Source organism: Solanum lycopersicum, chromosome 9, assembly GCF_036512215.1.
Source record: "Solanum lycopersicum chromosome 9, SLM_r2.1".
Taxonomy (NCBI): Eukaryota; Viridiplantae; Streptophyta; class Magnoliopsida; order Solanales; family Solanaceae; genus Solanum; species Solanum lycopersicum.
In genome coordinates, this window is record NC_090808.1 from 58,360,861 (window position 1) to 58,383,257 (window position 22,397).

At 36.1% G+C, this 22,397-nt stretch overlaps 1 protein-coding gene and 2 non-coding genes across 3 annotated transcripts; all 3 read right to left on the bottom strand.

Moving 5' to 3' along the window:
* Positions 1-1,796: 1,796 nt before the first annotated feature.
* Positions 1,797-9,050, bottom strand: LOC101244029 (tetratricopeptide repeat protein). The gene is made up of 8 exons (NM_001319248.1): positions 8,919-9,050; positions 5,571-5,783; positions 5,272-5,463; positions 4,993-5,193; positions 4,747-4,827; positions 3,098-3,236; positions 2,335-2,421; positions 1,797-2,236 (listed from the first exon to the last, which is right to left on the bottom strand). Exons 1-8 carry the CDS (start codon positions 9,021-9,023, stop codon positions 2,157-2,159), a joined length of 1,098 nt encoding a protein of 365 aa, NP_001306177.1. The 5' UTR covers positions 9,024-9,050; the 3' UTR covers positions 1,797-2,156.
* Positions 9,051-10,826: 1,776 nt separating this feature from the next.
* On the bottom strand, positions 10,827-10,900 carry TRNAW-CCA (transfer RNA tryptophan (anticodon CCA)). The gene has a single exon. It is a non-coding gene; the product is annotated as a tRNA-Trp (tRNA).
* A 164-nt stretch (positions 10,901-11,064) lies between these two features.
* On the bottom strand, positions 11,065-11,138 carry TRNAP-UGG (transfer RNA proline (anticodon UGG)). The gene has a single exon. It is a non-coding gene; the product is annotated as a tRNA-Pro (tRNA).
* Between the last annotated feature and the right edge of the window lie 11,259 nt (positions 11,139-22,397).

Sequence of the window (22,397 nt, forward strand, 5' to 3'; positions counted from 1 at the left end):
TTCCCCTTGCTAATTATGTGTTGAATAAAAAGAAAGTGAGAAAAAAAGGATCAAGATGACAGATGAACTCTTTTTAAATGGATGGTAGTTTATTATCTTTTCAAGTAAAATGTTCTTACTTTGAAGGCTAAAACCATCATTACTGGTTTTAGAGTTTGGCATAAACCATTGCCATGTTTGCATAAATGGAATCCTCCCTTTTCCAAAGTAGTCAATTGGTCATATATATCTGCTGAAATATTGAGAAAATAAAGCTCAAAATAGTCACTTCTTTGGGTCTAAATTCAAAGTATTCCTCTATGATTACAGTATTGGTGCAGCTTTCACCCCTTTTTTTAACCTCGCCATGCATTTCACACATGCAACAGTATAAATTTATTTCCTAGCAATATCATTTCTCTACAATAAATTAACATACAATGATAAATATTATTATTTTATAGAAATATTATTTAATTCATAATTTAATGTTTATTAATTTTAAGAGTGTGTTGATACTGCAAAATTTGTGGAGGGATGAAATCTTATAGAATCTAAATGAACCCACTCGGGAAAATGTCATTTATGAATTTGAGGCCATGATTAATAATTTTTGTTACCGCAATAAAATGGATGTTAATAATCTGTTGGATGAGTGAAAAATGATACAAATGTTCAAAGGTTCAGAGTTTAGAAGAAATTGTGGATTTAATTCAAAAAAATAATGTTAATGATAAAGTTGAAGATGATACGATATTTTTAGAATCAATTATGCGTAAGAAAACACTTATCGTATTTAAAACTCTTCATGGCAATTTGTAAAGGTAACACCAAAACTTTTGGATGCAATAAGAGAAATTTGAGATAAGCTTCAACTCGATTTATATTTTAATAAAAAACAGAACACAATAGAATCACATTTCATTAAATTATCTTAGATATATTTGTACTTTTAAAGATTTATTAATTTATAATATTAATGGGACCATATATTTATACAGGAATATTCTGAAAATACATTATTTCCATTGATCCAAGTTGAAGCTGGAGAAAAATATTATTTTAGAGAGGTTCTTAATTAACTAAAAGTATTAATTCAACTAGAGTTCATTGTAGTTCAAAACATAAAGGTAGCGTTTTGATTTAGCGGCAATGATGTTTGGAAGGAACAAAACAAGAAGCACCACTCTTCTCGTATTCCCACATCAAGTTACTATGTCTACTAAACATTGAGGGAGGGAGACAATCGAAAATTTAATTTACTAAATTTTGACAAAATCAACATAAATAATAAATGAGAATTTGGAAAGGGGCCCAAAACGCACCAATATTTCAAATATGAAAGACTACAGGAATCTCGTTTAGTTTGAATTCAAGTTATGATGAGATTAATTATGATGGAACTAGTAATGATGAAATTATTTTTTATTGAGTGTTCGATTTATTATATTCAAGATAATAAACTTTAAGAACAATTTATTGATTTACAAAAAAATCCTTCATGAATGTAAAAAGTAATGTAACAAAAAGATTGAAAGAGACATTTTTGTCATTTATTTACTTTATCCCGCAAAAATTATCCCAGAATCACCATACCACCCAAAGAGAGGGATAACTTATCCCGGTACTAATTATTAATCACGAAATAAGTTATTCCAAACTTGCCAACCAAGCAACAAATTAAGTGATACCATAATAATCCCAGGACTATTTGGTACACACTCCATGTGAAAATACAAACTTTCAACATGCACCAAATTTTGGTTACAACTTGAAGTTAGTAAACATTCATCAAATCAATAATTAGTAAGGGCATGGAGCAACGAAATAAATCATAAGATAACATATTTAAGTTTTCTACATGATCACCTTCTCCCCCATAATTTCCTTTAACAAATGACAAAAAGATGCTTCATTTTGTTAACAGGTAAACATAATTACCTTCCTTCCCATAATTTTACATCCACAAAAAACTGAAACCTTAGAGAGATTTGCACAGCTGCTAATCTACAAAATATGAGCAAGTACCCTAACGCTCCGCTCTCTACATGGACAAAATGAACTTATATCGAATGAACCCCAGTTATATTATCAAACACGGAACGGAGTGTTTTGTACATTGAGTGTACTTGCAAGACAATAGGAACTCAAAATGGACTTGCAACTCCACGACAAATTCATAGAAGTTTTGGAGAAGACCAATTTCCAGATTTGAACTCATTATAGAAGCTTGAGTTCCTCGAGACAACCCAAAACACTATAGCAAAGGATAAGAAAATAATCTTACATTAGATTAGAGTGATAGAACTGCAGTCTGCATAGAGTGCAAATACATCTAAGGAAATAAACTCATACCAGGAAGCCCAGGAACTACACACCGCGGTTCCTTTAGAACATTATAAAGTGTTGTCTTCTCATTAATTTTAACCCATCCAGGGACATCTGCAGAAAAGAATTGAGTGAAGAAAAAATAAGAACAGAATAAGTCCATAAAACGATAGTGAAGGCTTAAAAAAAGATTGAACAAGGTCATTCACATTGAATCAAGGCAAAAGGGGGAGAAAAAACCGAGTTATGTGCATCAACATTTACTATATTTTTAACAGAACAGAAGAGGCACAGCACATTATCTGCCTCTAGATTAAGGGTATTGAATATTTTACTGCACAAACACTCCATTTTTACATTTGAACCATGACTGTAATATCTACCTGCTGAATAGCATGTCAATTTTATATAACAAGTGAAACATCCTAGTTGTATGAACTACTTCTTATTAGGATATTATTCCATCCATAGACATATAAAGTCAGCAATGGAGTGCAAATCATCATATTTTAAAATGAAAAGTTGCATTATGTTTCATTATACTCAAATAAACAATGTGATGAAGTTCAAATATTATTTTTAAAAAGGAAAGGCTGAACCCAAACAATGGAAATCCCTTCTACCATACCACCAAAGAAGAGCACACACTATAATCTGCTGTGTTTTGAATTAGTACAATGGATCCCTTGTTTCTGACACTAGGCAGCAGTTCTACTAGAAATTGCAATAATCTTGAGAGAAAAGCTTCCCTAATTCTCATCAGTTGAAATAGAGAGATGGGGAAGTGTACCTTGTGAAATGCTACCCTTGGTTGAACTCTGAGCAGAAGCGCTCTCCTCATCACCAAAGTCTTCCACATGAGAAGCAGCTGTTCCTTCCAGCAGATACCGAAGAATATCCCGCTTGGATAAACAGACACCAGCACCAGCCTGCTCAATCACAAGTTCAGAACAGAGAAGCATATTACAGCAACATCAACTGGTGGCACTAAACAAGAAAGCACTAAGAGCTTATTAACCGGAAACTAACAGATGATCCCTGATAGACACACTATTGCGAAACCCTCTAATCAACTACAACAGTTACCAATGAAATTGCATATTTGGCATGAAAATTCGAGTCAAACAGATATTAGACAAATATTGGATTATTCTTGGCCTCACCAGTCTACTACACGACCTTAAGTAAGTGTAGTTAAGAGGATCGAAAGATGTATCAATAGGGACCATAATAATTATCAAAAACCACCTTAACAATCTACACCTAGTCAGACATCTAACCTAAGGATAGAATAAATGACTGAAGGATGAAATATCAAATCTAGAACCCAGTCTTTACCCCAATAACTCAAGCACATTATACGAGCATTCAGAAACTGCACAGTTGCTATCATTTGGACTACAAAGTCAGTAGAAAATAGGAAAATTATGTAGTACTCCCAGGAGACTATCATGAAGTCAGTCGAAAATGGGAAAATTATGTAGTACTCCCAGGAGACTATCATGAAGTCAGTAAAAAGTTCCAGTTGGCCAGCATCAACCAAAAAGCAAGCGCAGAAAAAAAAATGAACAGCAACTCAACATGACAGCTTTATGATATGCAATATTTCTTAATAATCATGTGAACATAAAGGTACAAAAATGATCTCTCATGGAATATTTTCCCTTTAGATGAGTATCAAAGACTACTTAACAATGGACAACACTGTAAACAAAACAAATCCTGATTCCTCCATCTTATGGGGGGCACAAAAATGGAATGAATAAGCAGTTTATAAAACTGATTACACTACCCAGATGAAATATTTCAAGTCCTAAAGAGGCCGGTGCCCCAGCCTCCTACATAACGCTACTACGTATCTAAAGTTCCTTCATTCTCAATTAAATGTGGTGGCTATATGACCAATTTCATAATAGATTTTTTCACAAGGCTTGCCATTCCCTTGTGAAGTACAAATGATCAAAAATTCTAGGGCAATGCACCTCTTAGACTGATGCAAAGTAATGTAGTTTCATTTAGGGTGTTATTTGACTTTTTAGTAGAGATCTACTCTGATGCCTACTTTCAATTTGCCAACCAGATCATACATAACCACAAAGCAAGTTGTACCTACACATATTTATTCAATTGACTTCAAAGTTCAAACATGAAAAAGTTCAGCAGTAATCCTATTAATTTTGTCAAGCCAAACCACAAATTCAATCAACAACAATAGGAGTGTCTTTTTATTTAGACTTCATTGTAATGAAAATCTTTTTAAGTTAATGTGCCAGATTTTGAACACACAGCAGTATGTTGTCCATCTATGTAGTGGAATATCATGTTCAATGGAGCCCAGTGGATGCTTTTGAATATGCAATTGGGTGATTCTCCGAACAACATGAGAAATGGAAGAAGTACAAAAAATAAAGCAACGATAGATAATGTAATATTATATACCTCATAATACAACTCAACAGCATCACGAGTGTAAGCATTTTCTTTGTCCCAAGGAAGAGGTGGACAACCTTCTGAAAACATGTGCGGAAGCTAAGGATGAACAAAATCCTTCAAGATAATGGAAAAACAATAGTTTGCTTTAGTTACATAAGAATGATAGTCAAGCTGGTGATAACACAGAGAGAATCACATTTGGTTTAACAATTTGAGTTTGTCATTTTTGTATCTATATATAACAAAGGATATCATATCAAGATGAGCTGAAAACATGTCGGTCTCACAGAACTCCTCTATGAAGTCACTGGACATGACCTCTGGATACAGAAGAAGAACTGCCCAATGAAGAATATTATTTTTGTCTAATGTTGGTTTTCTTAGTCCAGTGAGTTCTTGATACATGGGCTTCGCAATCTTCAATCCTCTAGTCTCAAATGCAGAAACAATGGTCTGTATAATTCACAATAAGTAGTGAGAAGCTACCAGAATGAACAATTTTTATATGCAGATAAAAATATAGTAGTAGACCTTAGCAGAAGATACTGCTTTAGACTCTTCAGCATCACGACGATCCATTTCTGATTTCTGTATATCGATGTGCCTAGCAAGCTTCTTCAGTTCTTCACTTGATGACGAGAGCTGAAGACCTTTCTCGCAGAGCCCTTTTGCTTCAGCCAGAAGATTCAGAAAAAATGATGCTTTTGCTGCTCGATAAAGAGCCTATGAATAAAGTACAACTAGATGTCACATACGCCAAGAACATGCAGCACTGGCAGGAAACTATGGCCTGTGATTTGATACATGATGAATAGTAAGAAAAAGCATACCTTAACACTACTTGGATTTAATTTGATTGCATCTTCCGCATCCTGGAGTGCACGTCTATAATTCCCCAAGAGAAGATTGACATGAGCTCTGTTTGAATAGAGAATTGACTGCTCAGCATCACTTAAAGCATTCTGATTTATTGCCCTTGTATAGCAATCAATAGCATCCGAGTAATGCTTCTTCCCTTTCTTGACATGTTCATTACCTAGTTCCTGCAATGTAGAAGGACAGCCAACTTATCATTTTCTCATGATGATTTGGGCAACAAAGACGCTTGCCCCCCTATAATCAAGGAAAAGCACAAAGGGTGATCTAAGCAGTAGACATCCAAAAGGAAGGAAATAACAATTGCCATGAAGTGCATGTAGCTGTCCAAGAAGGGCATTGCTTATAACATTTCTACTAGGGGCGTGCATTGGTTGGTTGATTTTTAAAAAACACTAAACCATTAAGATATTTTTTTTATAGGTCTTCGGTTTATTGGTTTTGGTCCTTGACAATTTTAATTCCGGTTTAACCAATAAGAAATGCTTATAAAACAAATATATGACTTCTCCAACAATTTGACACGACAAGACAATAATGTAACTTTCCTATTACTCATAAAATAGAAATAGCAATAACTAACAAGAAAATAACTATATGAGTGTAAGCCAGAGAGAAATTAAGAGGAATAAGGTTCTTACTTTAGGTTTCAACGTTTTGAATAATGTGAAATTATGAACTCAAAGTCACTAAGTGTAGATTGAAGGTTAAAGGGCAAAACCAGTAACTAGTAAGGTATTGAGGTTAATCATTATATCATCATATCCTATTTACCAAAAGTGGGAAGCGACAAACTGAAAAGTTCAAATATCATTTACGCCTGTCCTAATTTGAAATATTATAAAACATCTAATAAGTTAAATAGTAATTAATCAAATTATTTTCACAGCCTTTTTCACCTCCCAACTTAATTGCAAGATAAAGAGTCATAATGTGACCATATCCAACTGTAAGTTACAACGTGAGCAGTTAATTATCTAATTGATTATCATATTGATAATTGATTATCATATTAAGGGTAAAGGCTGTCATAAAAATTACTCTTGTAACAGTAAAGACTTAGAGGACCAAATCAATAATATAATTGGAATAGGAAATGATAATATTTCAAATAATAGTTATCAGTAACATATGGAAGGGTGTATTGATCTACTGATACAATAGTTATTATGAAAAATATGCAACTGATCTATTGGAATTACTGGCATTCCAATTTCGCTAATTTATATTATAACATTTACCCATAATTTATCATGAAATATAAATGTATGCCTCCATATTTATTTGAGGTTTATCCAACTCCAATTACATTATTTTAATTCATATAACTTTCTATTATCAGTACACTAAAAGGAGAATAATTTAAAAAGTTACATTCAATATTTACTTTGATTAAGGTAAAGTTAAAGTTGCATTCAATATTTTATTGATTAGCATTAACTAAATTCACATGATAATTATCAAATACATACAAAAAGTCATTATTTACTACTTTAAATACACAAACACATGGTTCAAACAAGTGCTTCAAGTTTAGGTGCTTCAAGAAACTCATGGTTCATCTTTGTGTATATATGCTGTTGTAAGATAACTGATAACTTAGTTTATACTCTTTTGGTATGTTTTGATTTTTAGTTCATAACACAAATAAAGTCCTATAACATATTGTATCAAATTTCACATTTACGATATGTCTAGAACTAGTATTTAATATTTATGAGCGAGTAAAGTAGTAATTACTACAGTCTTAATGGGTTATCAGGTTATTGATCTACCCAATAACCAATTTGTTCAAGAACAGAACCAGAACCAATAACCCAATAACTTTTTTTTATAAAATCATTACGAACTCGTTAATCCAATAACCCAATAACCATAAACTAATAGCACTTTTTTCGATTCAGTTTATCAGTTGGTTCGACTTTAGCACATCCCTAATTTCTAGCATACCTCATCAATATAGTTTAGAGAAAGCTAGTGTATTCACTTACAGATTGAAGTTTGAACAATCAAACATGACTTTCATAAGAAAAAATCATATTTAAACTGAGAAACCCGGAAAAAAAGAAGAAGAAGAAGACACATACAGGAATGCTATGGCTTGTTGTATTTGGAACATTTTTTTTTTTGGAAAAATATGAGACAGAAAAAAAGAAAAGAAAGGGAATGGGAGGACTAGAATAGTCGACGTGTGCAAAAGCTTGTCTGAACACCACCATTAACAACATTAAAGAAAACAAGAAGGGGAAATGAGAGAAAGCAACTTGAAGGTTCTGCTGGTACAAGGCAACAAAAAGGCACTCCGCAATCTAAGATTTTTCCTCTGCCCATGCCCCATAGGAACAGAAGTTCTTGTAGTACTCCATTTGTATCGAGGAAATATTGTGTCCTATGTTAATTAGTATCAAATGGTACTGATTCACTTCATCTGTACTATAATAGACGAAATGGTAAAGCTCTTCTTTTTGCCTCCTGTCTTCTCTTCTCTCTTTTTTCTTTTTTTCATGGATTTTCTACTTGTTTCCCTTAATACAAATATACAAGTAAAAAATCCACGTTTTGCTAACAGATGAACCAGACTATGACAGAAGGCTGAATTGGAATCGAAGAGACGTTGATCCTTATTGCCTCAAACCCAGCAAATACTGGGATCGCAGCCCCTAGTATGATTTGGACCGATTTCACCTCGCTACAACCAAAGCCGCTCTGTAACAGAGAAACCTGTGGGATCTTTACCTGAAAACGATCACTTTCCCGCTGAAGTATGCTCATAATGGCCATCCGCAGACCAGTAGTCAGCCTCGAGTCCAGCAGCCTGCTCGCAATCAACCTCGAGCCCAGCATGGGAGCTCAGCCAGGTGCTTCAAAGTAGCCTTCACAGAACTAGTCGTGAAAAGAGGGAGGAACATCTCTGGAAAACATCACAAGAGGACTCTCCAACTTTGCTTCCCTTTTATTTTTCTTCCCCTTTGAGCCGTTAACATTCTTGTACTCAATCACTACTTTGTTAACTACTCTGGACTTAATCACCATAATTCACCACCCTTAAATTAATTTACTTGTTAAACAAATTCTACTGTTGTCCAGAATAACAATTTTTCCGGCAAACAATTTTATGAACCATATTTCTTGAAAGACAACAACACAAGGCATAAAATTTGAACCAAAGTGCTTCATCAGGCAGCAATAGGAACAAAATAACAAACCAGAGTGATACAAGTTGTTCTACATACGATTGCATGAACGGAACACAAATGAATTAGCGTTATCAAAGTACAGTAAAGAAGTATAAAAATAAAAACCTTAAGTTCAAAAGCAGTAGACTCTTTGAGAGCGGAGATAGCATCAAGGTCAGCCAATTCTTTCTCTGTTTTAGGTTCAGAACCTGCCTCCATCCATAACGCCATTGTTAAGCTTTTATTGCCGGTACTTGTATGTGCTCGGAGCTGAAATGGAGACGCAGAGTTTAAAAAATGAGACTTCGGGCTATTGGGTCGAACTTTCTCGAAGATTTCGATAAATGGGCTTCTGCAGTCCCTGTCGAAGGCTTCTTGGGAAATTGAGTTTCACAACCCAAAAATAAAATAAATAGAGAAAAGGAAAAATTACATGAATCGGTATATTTTAGTAAATAAAGATTGATTTTAGCAATATTTTTTATTTATTATCAATTATAACAATATTATGTTAAATATGTAATATGTATTAAAAGTGAATTATGTGTGCAACATATACGAATTATAATTATTTTTTAAAATATATTATGTTTATTTGATAAAAATTTGACACATTATATTATAAATGTATTAAAACATGTGATAAATAAATTATTTATTATTAAAATTTATACTATATGTGGATAAAAAATTATTCATTGTAATATAAATTAAAGTTACATTATGAATGAATTAAGAGTGATCAAATAAAAAAAATATTATTATTATAAAAATAAATATTTTTTATTATAATATTTAAACATATATAAATTGACAATTTTCCTTACTAATATACTCGTTATATAGTAAGTTTCATAAACACTTTATGGGAAAAAAAGATTGTGTAATAACTTTTATGTGATGGAAAAATAAGAAATTAATTATTAATTTTTTGTCATCCTGGATAATAACAGAATTTGTTAAAGGATATTTAATACTTTCCTCGTCCCATTTTATATGACAATATTTAATCGGGCATACAATTTAAGAAATAATTTTTTTTTGAAATATTTATCAAATTGCGCTTTAAAAAAGTAAGTTCACTTTTCACTCTCCTCATAAATGCATTAAAATAGTATAATTTAGTTAAGTGAGACCAAAAAAGATAAAAAATGAATTGTACCTTTGAATACTTTTCATATAACAAAATATGGCATTCTTTTTGGAATCGACCAAAAAAAATGATGCCACATAAAATAGGACGGAGGGAGTAATTAATTTTGAAATCCAGCCATGATTTATTTTTTATCTTTTCTTCAAATTAAATGATCTATATTTCAATTTGAACTTAATTTTTCTAGTTTAATACTTTTCTTTTTCAAAATAATGCATAAATATCCTTCAATTATGGTACAAACTTTATGTGCAAACATACATCAAAAGATTCAAACCAACATGTTTCTTCGAATAATTACGTTATATGTATAAATTAAATATTATTTTATATTACATATAAAAACATGTTGAAACCCTATAAGTAGCCTAGCATGAAAGCCGGTTTTCTATTAGCGGCTTTAACTATAACCTCAGCTCTATTTATTGGTCTGAGCAACATACGACTTATTTAAATTGAATATTTAAAATGAAGAATTCATAAAAAGAAATCCTTCTGTGGGATTACGTGTATTCTATATTTACTTACGTTACCAATTGTCAATTCTTGTTCATTGTGATTGAGATTCATGTCAATTCGGATTAATATTTAGGTACCGATATTACCTATTTTTTTTTCTACTTTCAAACAAAAAAAATGATTGAAGTTTTTCTATTTGGAATCGTGTTAGGTCTAATTCCTATTACTTGGGCTGGATTATTCGTAACTGCATATTTACAATATAGGTGTGGTGATCAGTTGGACCTTTGATTAATTAACATTTATTTTTGATTGACCTCCTCCTTTCTTTAATTCACAAGCACAGGAGGTCAAATTCCGATTGTTGTGAAAGTTACTGAATGGATCTATTTTATTCTAATTCGATCTAAGAAGAAAAAAATCACGCTCTGTAGGATTTGAACCTACGACATCGGGTTTTGGAGACCCACGTTCTACCGAACTGAACTAAGAGCACTTTCTTATCAGAATAGATAAGACTGTACACAAAAGGATTCTTTTCATAACCCCAATACATTTTGGATGCATATACTAGAATAGCATGATAAAAATCAAAGATTATGTCCAATTTGAAGCGATCTCAAGTGATCCCTCGTTACTGCTCCTTTGAGCAGTAATAAGTAGGGATGACAGGATTTGAACCCGTGACATTTTGTACCCAAAACAAACGCGCTACCAAGCTGCGCCACATCCCTTCAATTGTTCCACAGTGTAATTGTAGAGAATTCCTGTCTTGTTTTCCACATGGTTATTTCCTCCATTGATATATACAAATTTCTGCTCATTTCGTCTTTGTGGTCTCATTTAACATATAATAGTAAAAGGAAAAGACTTCTCTTATAGATTATATAGAAAATACTTATATACAAAATATATAAATACAGAATCCGTCGTAAAAATAAATTAGTCTTTTTCGGAAATTCTCGGTAAGAAAGAAGGGGATGTATTTTTTTTTTCTGTTTTAAGAAAAGGAAAATCTTATTTCCCGAATCATTGTACATTTCAATTTGAATTAGGAATTTTGTGTCCAACTCTAAGCAGCCCTTAACTACATATGCATCTGATCATATATGTATTATCTATTCCAACAAATAATACAAAAGAAGGAGGTTTTTCAATGCGAGATCTAAAAACATATCTCTCTGTGGCACCAGTACTAAGTACGCTATGGTTCGGGGCTTTAGCAGGTCTATTGATAGAGATTAATCGTTTTTTCCCGGATGCGTTGACATTCCCCTTTTTTTCATTCTAGTTATTGTCATGGGAAGGAATGAAGAAAATTAGAGATCCAATCAAATATTGGTGATGAATCCCTCTCCCCCTCTTTTCTCTTTTTTCCCTTTTTAGAATAAGGGAGGAAAGAGAAAGAATACAAAAAGTGGATTCAACATTCGGGCTCAAGTTCGAATTAACTGAATATTAATCATAGAGGAATGGGGGTAGAATAGAAAATGGGGGTCTAGGGCAAGAGTATTATACAAGATACTTAAATGATTACTTCAATTTGAAATATACTTTAGAAAAATCGTTGTATTTTACTATGACTTTGCTTTACTATTACTTTATTTTCGTGATTTTAATCTTTTACTTTTAGAATTGGATTTCAAGTTAGTAATTTCTATTTTATCCTTTCTTCGTTTTGAATCAAAAATAGAAGAGTTGAGTAAATCAAAAATCCAAAGGAGGTTCATGGCCAAGGGGAAAGATGTCCGAGTAACGGTTATTTTGGAATGTACTAGTTGTGTCCGAAACAGTGTTGATAAGGTATCAAGAGGTATTTCCAGATATATTACTCAAAAGAACCGGCACAATACGCCTAATCGATTTGAATTGAAAAAATTCTGTCCCTATTGTTACAAACATACGATTCATGGGGAGATAAAGAAATAGAGCGAACCAAGTACCTGTGTCTTACCCTTTCAAGGAAGGGGAAAAAATGACATTATATATATAACATATTTAAATAGAAAATAAACAAATCCTATTTTTGAAAAATTCTATTTTGATTTCTTGCAATCACATATTGCTATTTTCTTAGACTTTTTTTTCCATAAACCAGCCTAAATATTTAAATCAAGATGAGTCAAAAAATGCAAATTTAGCCTTAAAAGTTATGTTTAACTATAATTTATTATAATTTTTAATTTTATTTTTAAATTTTTTATACTTAAGTTAAATATTGCGTAATTTGATTTTAATTTTTATTTTGTACACCAAATTTTTGAAAGAAAATGTATTTACACAAATTATTATAGAAGTATTGAAAAATAAACTAAGTTTTCACTTTATTGAAAATGCCAATTAGAATATCATTTTTAATTATATAATATTTTGTATTACTTTTACTTACAAAAAAATGTTAAAATTACCAATATTATAATGCTTGTTACCTTTTAAGCCAAGTAGGCCAAACAATCATTCCCCACTAGACTTGTAGCTGAAATAATATTTTTTTTTTTGCTGGCTTAGGCCTGTACACACCTTTCGGCTCTAATTTCTCTGCCTGAGATTTCAAGAATTATAGTTTCTTGATTTTTTGAAGCTAAGTCTTAAGTTCTCTCAATTCTATCAGAGTCATGCGATAGGAGGAATAGAGTCTGGAAGAGTACTTGACTCCATCTCAATGAAAAAATCTATAATCCTATCTGATAGAGTATCAGGTAAATCAGTAGAAGATACCTCATAAAATTATGAAAATATAGGGATTGACGCGAAAGAAGGAACTCTGCATTAACATCCCAAAGATGATCCAAATAGACCAAACAATCCTTCTCCATTAACCTTTTAGCCAAAATAAAAGATATAATTTTTGTTGGCTTAGGTATCTACACACCTTTTCACTTTAACTTATCCAGAATTTCTAGAGTTACAATCTTAGCATTATAATTTAGCAAAACAAAATATAATGACAAACAAGTCATACCTAAGATCACATCAAAGTCTAACATATTAAATATCATCATATCTACCCAAGCTTGATAACCCACAAACATCACAGAAGACGGTACACATGAATTACTATCATAAACTCTCCAATCAGGATAAAAAGATGAATAGGGGCATCAATGGTATCACAAACCGAGTCAAGTCCGAAAGAAAACTTAATAGTTACGTAATAATATGTAAAATATAGATCAAATAATACATAAGACATTCGGTCACAGACAAGAATAATACCTATTATTACGACGTCAAATACATCAGCCTAATTTCAAAAAGGCATAACATGGAGCTCTATTATCATTTCGGAAAACTCATCTATTTGATTGCGTTGCTGCCTACCTTGCAGAAGTCATATGCATAGATAATACCTAAAAGTATTGTTTAGTCTATTCACATAAAGATGAATACTTTTCTCCTTGATGCTCACAAATTGAGTAACGTAGTGAGACAAAGTATGAAACTTGTTCTCACAAACTAAGTACCATGTGGGACAAGGTATGCTGCTACAAACACATTACCCTGCTCAAGAATTAGATATTCATCCTTCTTACGATCTAACAGAGTATGGGGTACATACTTCTCCAAAACGAGAGCATGAAACTAAGTCTAGGTCAATAGAGGCGGAATAGATAAAAGACATTCCGCCTAGTCCTTCCACCACTGCTTAGCCACTCCTTGTAATGAGAATGTGATAACCTCAATCCCATGTTGTTGCATAATGCCCAACTTATGAAACCTCTCATAGTAAATCAAAATGAACTTAAATCTATCCTCACTCTCTGTATCTTAGACACTGGAGGCTTCAATTTCTAAAACTTAGTCTACATTTCAAGTTATGTTCCAATCATCGCATGACCTAGTAGCGGATGTAATAACACATCAGCATTCGAAGCTTCATCCATCTTAGGAACAATAGTAGCAATAAGATAAATCCATTGGGCCTTAGTAGATGGGAGTGGCTCCAATACCTTCCAATCCACTCAAAAAAACTTCCTCTTAAAACTCTATCTCAACCTCTTATACAACATGATCCAGGGATGGAGGAGGGAACACCTACCTTGGCCCATTTGCTGCCTTTCTACACTTGGTGGGTGTTGTTCTTAATCTTCTCCTGCCACTGTCTGTACCTCTATCACATACCCCGAACAACTACTGTAACGACCTATTTAGTCGTTTTGAGCAGTGGAGTTTATTTCTGGTAATAACTGTCTGAGTCGACGGATCCCACGACGGACCGTCGAGGGTGTCTCATTCCAAAACACTTAGAATTCTGAAAAATTGGGTACTGAGAACAACTCTCTGAACTTTGCGACGACATGGCAGGACGGACCGTCGTGGGCACGACGGACCGTCACAGGCCATTTAGTGAAAAGTTGGTCTCTGAACTTCGTGACGAAAGCAGCAGGACGGACCGTCGCAGGCACGACGGCCCGTCACAATCTGCGTAACCCTGCCTGGGTCGGATTTCTGTTAAATGTTTTAAGGGGCGTTTTGGACTATTCGTGCTTATAATTTTAAAGTTAGTGGGTAATATTAATAATTCAATTTCTTGAGGGTTAAAAGGAGATAACCTTGAATTAATTAGTGGGTTACTTTTGTCATCTTTTATACTTAATTATATGCTAATTAGGGTAAAAGAAAAAGAGTTTGAATAAGAAAAATAGAAAGAACAGAGAGAGGGAGAAACGATCGATCAAGAGGAGAAAACGAAGAGGAAAGCAAAGCATTGAAAAGTAGATTCTTGATCACGAATTCTTCGGTGGAGGTAGGTTATGGTTTTTATGCTATTTCATAGTAAACTCTTAATAGCGAATGATATGTATTGGGTAGTATTGTAAACCCTTCTACATGCTTAATTGTGTGCTTGTATGATGTGATTATATAATTGTGATAAAATAAGCATGATGAGGCTTTTGAATCTTAAATCTTAAAACCTCTTTGTTAATGATGATGCCTTGGTATAAGAAAAGGCTTGATGAACTAAAAGAATGAGGTTAATGGATCGGGTGTCACGAATCGACACGTAGTATTAGGGGATCGGGTGTCACGAACCGACACGTAGTATTAGGGAATCGGGTGTCACGAACCGATACGTAGTATTAGGGGATCGGGTGTCACGAACCGACACGTAGTATTAGGGGATCGGGTGTCACGAACCGACACGTAGTATTAGGGGATCGGAGTGTCACGTTCCGACACAGGAGGAATAAAGAGAATGAAACTTGAATTATCTTAATATACTCAAAATTTAATGAACCTATTTCCCAAATGAGTATGGTACGGAGGCTTGAGTCCTCATGGGTGTACTTGGCGTTATTATCAATGATCCTTGTACTTGTTGTTGCTACCTGTTGAGTGTTGTAGTTGATTTTATGATAATATCTGATGTATATTGCTTTCTATTTTGAGTTGGCCGATGATATCTACTCAGTACTTGTGTTTTGTACTGACCCCTACTTGTATGTTTTTCTTTTTGTTAATTGTGGAGTGCAGCAAACGTTCCGTCGTCTTCAACTCAACCGCAACTCTAGCCAGTCTTCATCACGTCAGATCTCAGGGTGAGCCAAGGCTTCTAGCTTGGACTGAATCTTCTTCTTCATGTCTTGATGCCTTGATGTTTCGGCATGGACTAGCTTTTTAATTATTTTAGCTTCTTAGATACTCTTAGAATTAGTAATTTGAGGATAGATGTTCTTGTGATGATGACTTCCAGATTTTGGGGATATTAATTGATAAATTTTAGAAGTTGTTAATTGATTTCGTTAATGAGTTTTAAGTCTTCCGCATTACTTTCTGGTTGTTATAGTTGAAATGTTGGGGTTTGGATTGGTTGGTTCGCTCACATATGAGGGTAAGTGTGGGTGCCACTCATGACACGTTTTGGGTCGTGACAAACTTGGTATCAGAGCATTAGGTTCGTTGGTCTCATCACAGAAGAACGAGTCTAGTAGAGTCTTGAGGAACGGTAGGGGGACGCCTTTACTTTTCTTTGAGAGGCTATAAGACTTTAGGAAAATTCCATTCTTACTTTCTTTCGTGCTATTACTTGGATCCAATTGGTATCTAGGTGATACAAATTGGTATCTGACCATCTTCACTCTATTTCGCAGATGGTTAGAACTAGAGCAACAACTACGCCAACACCAACACCGGCAAGACAAGATGCATCTGAGCCAGCCACTGGGGCTGTAGCTCGAAGAGGAGTAGTGGCAAGAGGCCGTGGAAGAGGTCGTGGGAGGACGTCCTCTAGAGGAAGAGGACAAATGCCTGGCCCATCTAGTACTAGGGCGGTGACTCCTCCACCGGCCGAGGAAGTAGTAAGAGAGGGGGAGGAAGGGGAGAATGAGCAAGTGCAGAATGAGGAATTACCACCCCAACCTACCCCAGAGATGATTAATCAGGTTCTTGCTTATCTTAGCAGGTTATCTGATCAGGGACAGATACCTCTAGTGTTTTCTGCACCAGCACCTCAGGTTCCGAGAGTAAAACATGCAGCTGCTGTGGCTCCCCGCATGGATGCCTCATTGGAAATAGGCACGTTCCTCGGTTGACTACAGGGCCTATAATGACAAGTGATCAGCATGAACTTTTCAGTAAGTTCTTGAAATTGAAACCTCCAGTCTTCAAGGGTGCTGAATCTGAGGATGCCTACGATTTTCTGGTTGACTGTCATGAGTTACTACACAAGATGGGTATAGTAGAACGATTTGGCGTCGAGTTTGTGACCTATCAATTTCAAGGGAACGCCAAAATGTGGTGGCGGTCACATGTGGAGTGTCAACCAACAGAGGCACCACCTATGACTTGGGCATCATTCTCTAGTTTATTTATGGAGAAGTATATACCCCGTACTTTGAGGGATAGGAGGAGAGATGAGTTTCTAAGCCTAGAGCAAGGCAGAATGTCGGTTTCTGCTTATGAGGCTAAGTTTCGTGCACTCTCCAGATATGCCACCCAGCTTTAATTCAGTACACAAGAGCGGATTCGCCATTTTGTGAAGGGGTTGAGGTCAGATTTGCGGATTTCAGCCTTACAGGTAGCTGCTACGGCAAAATCCTTTCAGGAAGTGGTAGACTTTGTGATAGAGGTGGAGGGAGTGAAGCCAGATGATTTCACCATGGCATCAGCAACTAAGAAGTTTCATAAAGGAGGTGAGTTTAATGGTTCTTACTCTAGAGGGCAGAGTTCAGGAGGTTATCCATCCCGACCTATTCAATCTTCACTACAGGCTGTAGCTGGGGGTCCACCACAGACCGGTCAACATTTCTCTGAGTTTGGAAGTTATCCCCAGACTTCGTCGTTCTCACAGAGACCTATGCTTGAATCTAGAGAATGTTATGGATGTGGGGAGATTGGACATATTAGGAGGAATTGTCCAAAACCGAGTTACAGACCTCTAATAGTTAGAGGTAGAGGTGGTCATGGAAGAGGCCGTCATTCTGGAGGACGTGGTGGCCGAGGTAATGGTGGTTACCAAAACGGCCGGCGTGACGGGCAAACTGGAGCCACTACGGCACAAAATGGTAGGGGCAACGGGCAGACAGGTGATAGGGCCAATTGTTATGCTTTCCCTGGGAGATCTGAAGCGGAGACATCTGATGCTGTCATCACAGGTAATCTTTTGGTTTGTGATTGCATGGATTCTGTATTATTTGATCCTGGATCCACATTTTCATATGTATCTTCCTCATTTCCTACTGGTCTTAATTTACATTGTGAATTGCTTGACATGCCTATTCGTGTTTCTACTCCGGTGGGTGAGTCTGTAATAGTTGAAAAGGTGTGTAGGTCTTGTCTTGTAACGTTTGTGGGGAGCAATACTCATGTAGACTTGGTTATCTTAGAAATGGTTGATTTCGATGTAATTCTGGATATGAGTTGGCTTTCTCCAAACTTTGCAATCTTAGATTGTAATGCTAAAACTGTGACGTTAGCCAAGCCTGGGACAGATCCGTTAGTGTGGGAGGGTGACTACACTTCTACTCCAGTTCGTATCATCTCCTTCCTTCGCGCTAAGAAAATGGTTAGAAAGGGTTGTTTAGCTTTCTTCGCACACCTCAGGGATGATACTACCCAAGTACCTTCAATTGAGACGGTTTCAATAGTCCGTGAGTTTCTGGATGTGTTTCCCGCAGATCTTCCTGGTATGCCACCGGATAGGGATATCGACTTTTGTATTGATCTGGAGCTGGGTACTCGCCCCATTTCCATACCCCCTTATAGGATGGCTCCCGCTGAGTTAAGAGAGTTAAAGGCCCAACTTCAAGAGTTGTTAAGCAAAGGCTTCATTAGACCAAGTGCATCCCCTTGGGGTGCTCCGGTTTTGTTTGTGAAGAAGAAGGATGGAAGTTTTAGGATGTGCATAGACTACAGACAACTAAATAAAGTAACTGTTAAGAACAAGTATCCTCTTCCTCGCATCGATGATTTGTTCGATCAGTTACAAGGTGCTTGTACCTTCTCAAAAATCGACTTGAGATCGGTTATCACCAATTGAAAATACGAGCAACGGATGTGCCCAAGACTGCTTTTCGGACCAGATATGGACATTATGAGTTCTTGGTAATGTCTTTTGGGCTTACGAATGCTCCTGCTGCTTTCATGAGCTTGATGAATGGGATTTTTAAGCCATACCTGGATCTCTTTGTCATTGTATTCATTGATGATATACTGGTATACTCAAAGAGCAAGAAAGAACATGAGGAGCACTTGAGAATTGTATTGGAAATGTTGAGGGAGAAAAAGCTTTATGCCAAATTCTCCAAGTGTGAGTTTTGGCTAGATTCAGTGTCCTTCTTAGGGCACGTAGTTTCTAAGGAAAGAGTGATGGTGGATCCATCTAAGATTGAAGCAGTGAAGAGCTGGGAAAGACCTACTAATGTTACAGAGGTAAGGAGCTTTGTTGGTTTAGCTAGCTACTACCACCGATTTGTCAAGGGATTTTCCTCTGTTGCTTCCCAATTAACGAATTTGACTAAGCAAAGTGTTCCATTTGTATGGTCGGACGAGTGTGAAGAAAGCTTTCAGAAGCTCAAGACTTTGTTGACTACCGCACCAATCCTTACCCTGCCAGTGGAAGGTAAGAATTTCATTGTCTATTGTGATGCATCCTATTCGGGTTTGGGTGCAGTGCTAATGCAAGAGAAGAATGTAATTGCTTATGCTTCGAGGCAATTAAAGGTGCACGAACGTAATTATCCGACCCATGATTTGGAGTTAGCGGCGGTAGTGTTTGCATTAAAGCAATGGAGGCATTATCTATATGGGGTTAAGTGTGAAGTCTATATGGATCATCGTAGCCTACAATATGTCTTTACTCAGAAAGATTTGAATCTAAGGCAGAGGAGGTGGATGGAACTACTGAAGGACTATGATATCACTATATTGTATCATCCAGGAAAAGCTAATGTTGTGGCAGATGCCTTAAGTAGAAAGGCAGGGAGCATGGGAAGTCTAGCTCACTTGCAGGTTTCTAGACGCCCATTGGCTAGAGAAGTTCAGACTCTGGCTAATAACTTTATGAGGCTAGAAGTAAATGAGAAGGGAGGATTTTTGGCTTGTGTGGAGGCAAGATCTTTCTTTCTTGACAAGATTAAGGGAAAGCAATTTAATGATGAGAAACTGATCCGGATCCGAGATAAGGCGTTGCGAGGAGAGACTAAAGAAGCAAAAATCGATGAGGAATGTGTTTTGAGAATTAAGGGAAGGGTATGTGTACCCCGCGTCGATGATTTGATCCACACTATTCTTACAGAGGCTCATAGTTCAAGGTATTCTATACATCCTGGTGCAACCAAGATGTATCATGACCTAAAGAAACATTTTTGGTGGAGTAGAATGAAGCGTGACATTGTTGACTTTGTTGCTCAATGCCCGAATTGTCAGCAAGTAAAGTATGAACACCAGAGGCCTGGAGGGACACTTCAGAGAATGCCCATTCCTGAATGGAAGTGGGAGAGAATTGCAATGGACTTCGTGGTTGGTCTTCCAAAGACAATGGGTAAGTATGACTCCATTTGGGTAATCGTTGACCGACTAACTAAGTCTGCTCATTTCATTCCGGTCAAGGTGACTTACAATGCAGAGAAGTTAGCCAAACTTTACATCTCAGAAATTGTTCGATTGCATGGAGTCCCACTCTCCATCATATCAGATAGAGGTACACAGTTTACTTCTAACTTTTGGAAAACATTGCATGCTGAATTAGGTACTAGATTGGATCTTAGTACTGCATTTCACCCTCAGACCGATGGTCAGTCTGAGTGAATGATTCAGGTTTTGGAGGATATGCTTCGTGCATGTGTGATAGAGTTTGGTGGTCATTGGGATAACTTCTTACCCTTAGCAGAGTTCTCATACAACAATAGCTATCACTCAAGTATTGATATGGCTCCATTTGAGGCATTGTATGGGAGAAGGTGTAGGTCTCCCATTGGGTGGTTTGATGCATTTGAGGTTAGACCTTGGGGTACTGATCTTCTGAGGGAATTGTTAGATAAAGTGAAATGCATTCAAGAAAAGCTTTTAGCGGTTCAAAGTAGGCAGAAAGAATATGCAGATCGAAAGGTTAGAGACATGGAGTTTATGGAGGGTGATCAAGTCTTGCTAAAGGTTTCGCCCATGAAAGGGGTGATGCGGTTTGGTAAGCGAGGTAAGCTTAGTCCGAGGTATATTGGTCCCTTTGAAGTTCTGAAGCGCGTGGGGGAGGTAGCTTATGAATTAGCCTTGCCCCAAGGACTGTCAGGAGTGCACCCGATATTTCATGTGTCTATGTTGAAAAGATACCATGGGGATGGAAACTACATCATTCGTTGGGATTCAGTTCTTCTTGATGAGAATTTGTCTTATGAGGAGGAGCCTGTTGCCATTTTAGATAGAGAAGTCCGCAAGTTGAGATCAAGGGAGATTGCATCCATCAAAGTTCAATGGAAGAATCGACCAGTTGAAGAGTCCACTTGGGAGAAGGAGGTCGATATGCAAGAAAGATACCCACACCTGTTTACTGATTCAGGTACTCCTTTTCCTCCTTGTTTTTCTTCTTGTGATCGTTCGGGGACGAACGATGAGTACATTGGTATCTATTGTAACGACCTGTTTAGTCATTTTGACCAGTGGAGTTTATTTCTGGTAATAACTGTCTGAGTCGACGGATCCCACGACGGACCGTCATGGGCACGACGGACCGTCGAGGGTGTCTCGTTCCAAAACACTTAGAATTCTGAAAAATTGGGTACTGAGAACAACTCTCTGAACTTTGCGACGACATGGCAGGACGGACCGTCGTGGGCACGACGGACCGTCACAGGCCATTTAGTGAAAAGTTGGTCTCTGAACTTCGTGACGAAAGCAGCAGGACGGACCGTCGCAGGCACGACGGCCCGTCACAATCTGCGTAACCCTGCCTGGGTCGGATTTCTGTTAAATGTTTTAAGGGGCGTTTTGGACTATTCGTGCTTATAATTTTAAAGTTAGTGGGTAATATTAATAATTCAATTTCTTGAGGGTTAAAAGGAGATAACCTTGAATTAATTAGTGGGTTACTTTTGTCATCTTTTATACTTAATTATATGCTAATTAGGGTAAAAGAAAAAGAGTTTGAATAAGAAAAATAGAAAGAACAGAGAGAGGGAGAAACGATCGATCAAGAGGAGAAAACGAAGAGGAAAGCAAAGCATTGAAAAGTAGATTCTTGATCACGAATTCTTCGGTGGAGGTAGGTTATGGTTTTTATGCTATTTCATAGTAAACTCTTAATAGCGAATGATATGTATTGGGTAGTATTGTAAACCCTTCTACATGCTTAATTGTGTGCTTGTATGATGTGATTATATAATTGTGATAAAATAAGCATGATGAGGCTTTTGAATCTTAAATCTTAAAACCTCTTTGTTAATGATGATGCCTTGGTATAAGAAAAGGCTTGATGAACTAAAAGAATGAGGTTAATGGATCGGGTGTCACGAATCGACACGTAGTATTAGGGGATCGGGTGTCACGAACCGACACGTAGT

Coding starts and splice junctions, on each gene's coding strand:
- LOC101244029 (NM_001319248.1), bottom strand. CDS start 9,023: ATGGCGTTATGGATGGAGGCAGGTTCTGAACCTAAAACAGAGAAAGAA. Junction 5,194..5,271: donor AAGCAGTATCTTCTGCTAAG/GTCTACTACTAT, acceptor TGAATTATACAG/ACCATTGTTTCTGCATTTGA. Junction 2,237..2,334: donor TGTAGTTCCTGGGCTTCCTG/GTATGAGTTTAT, acceptor CCTTTGCTATAG/TGTTTTGGGTTGTCTCGAGG.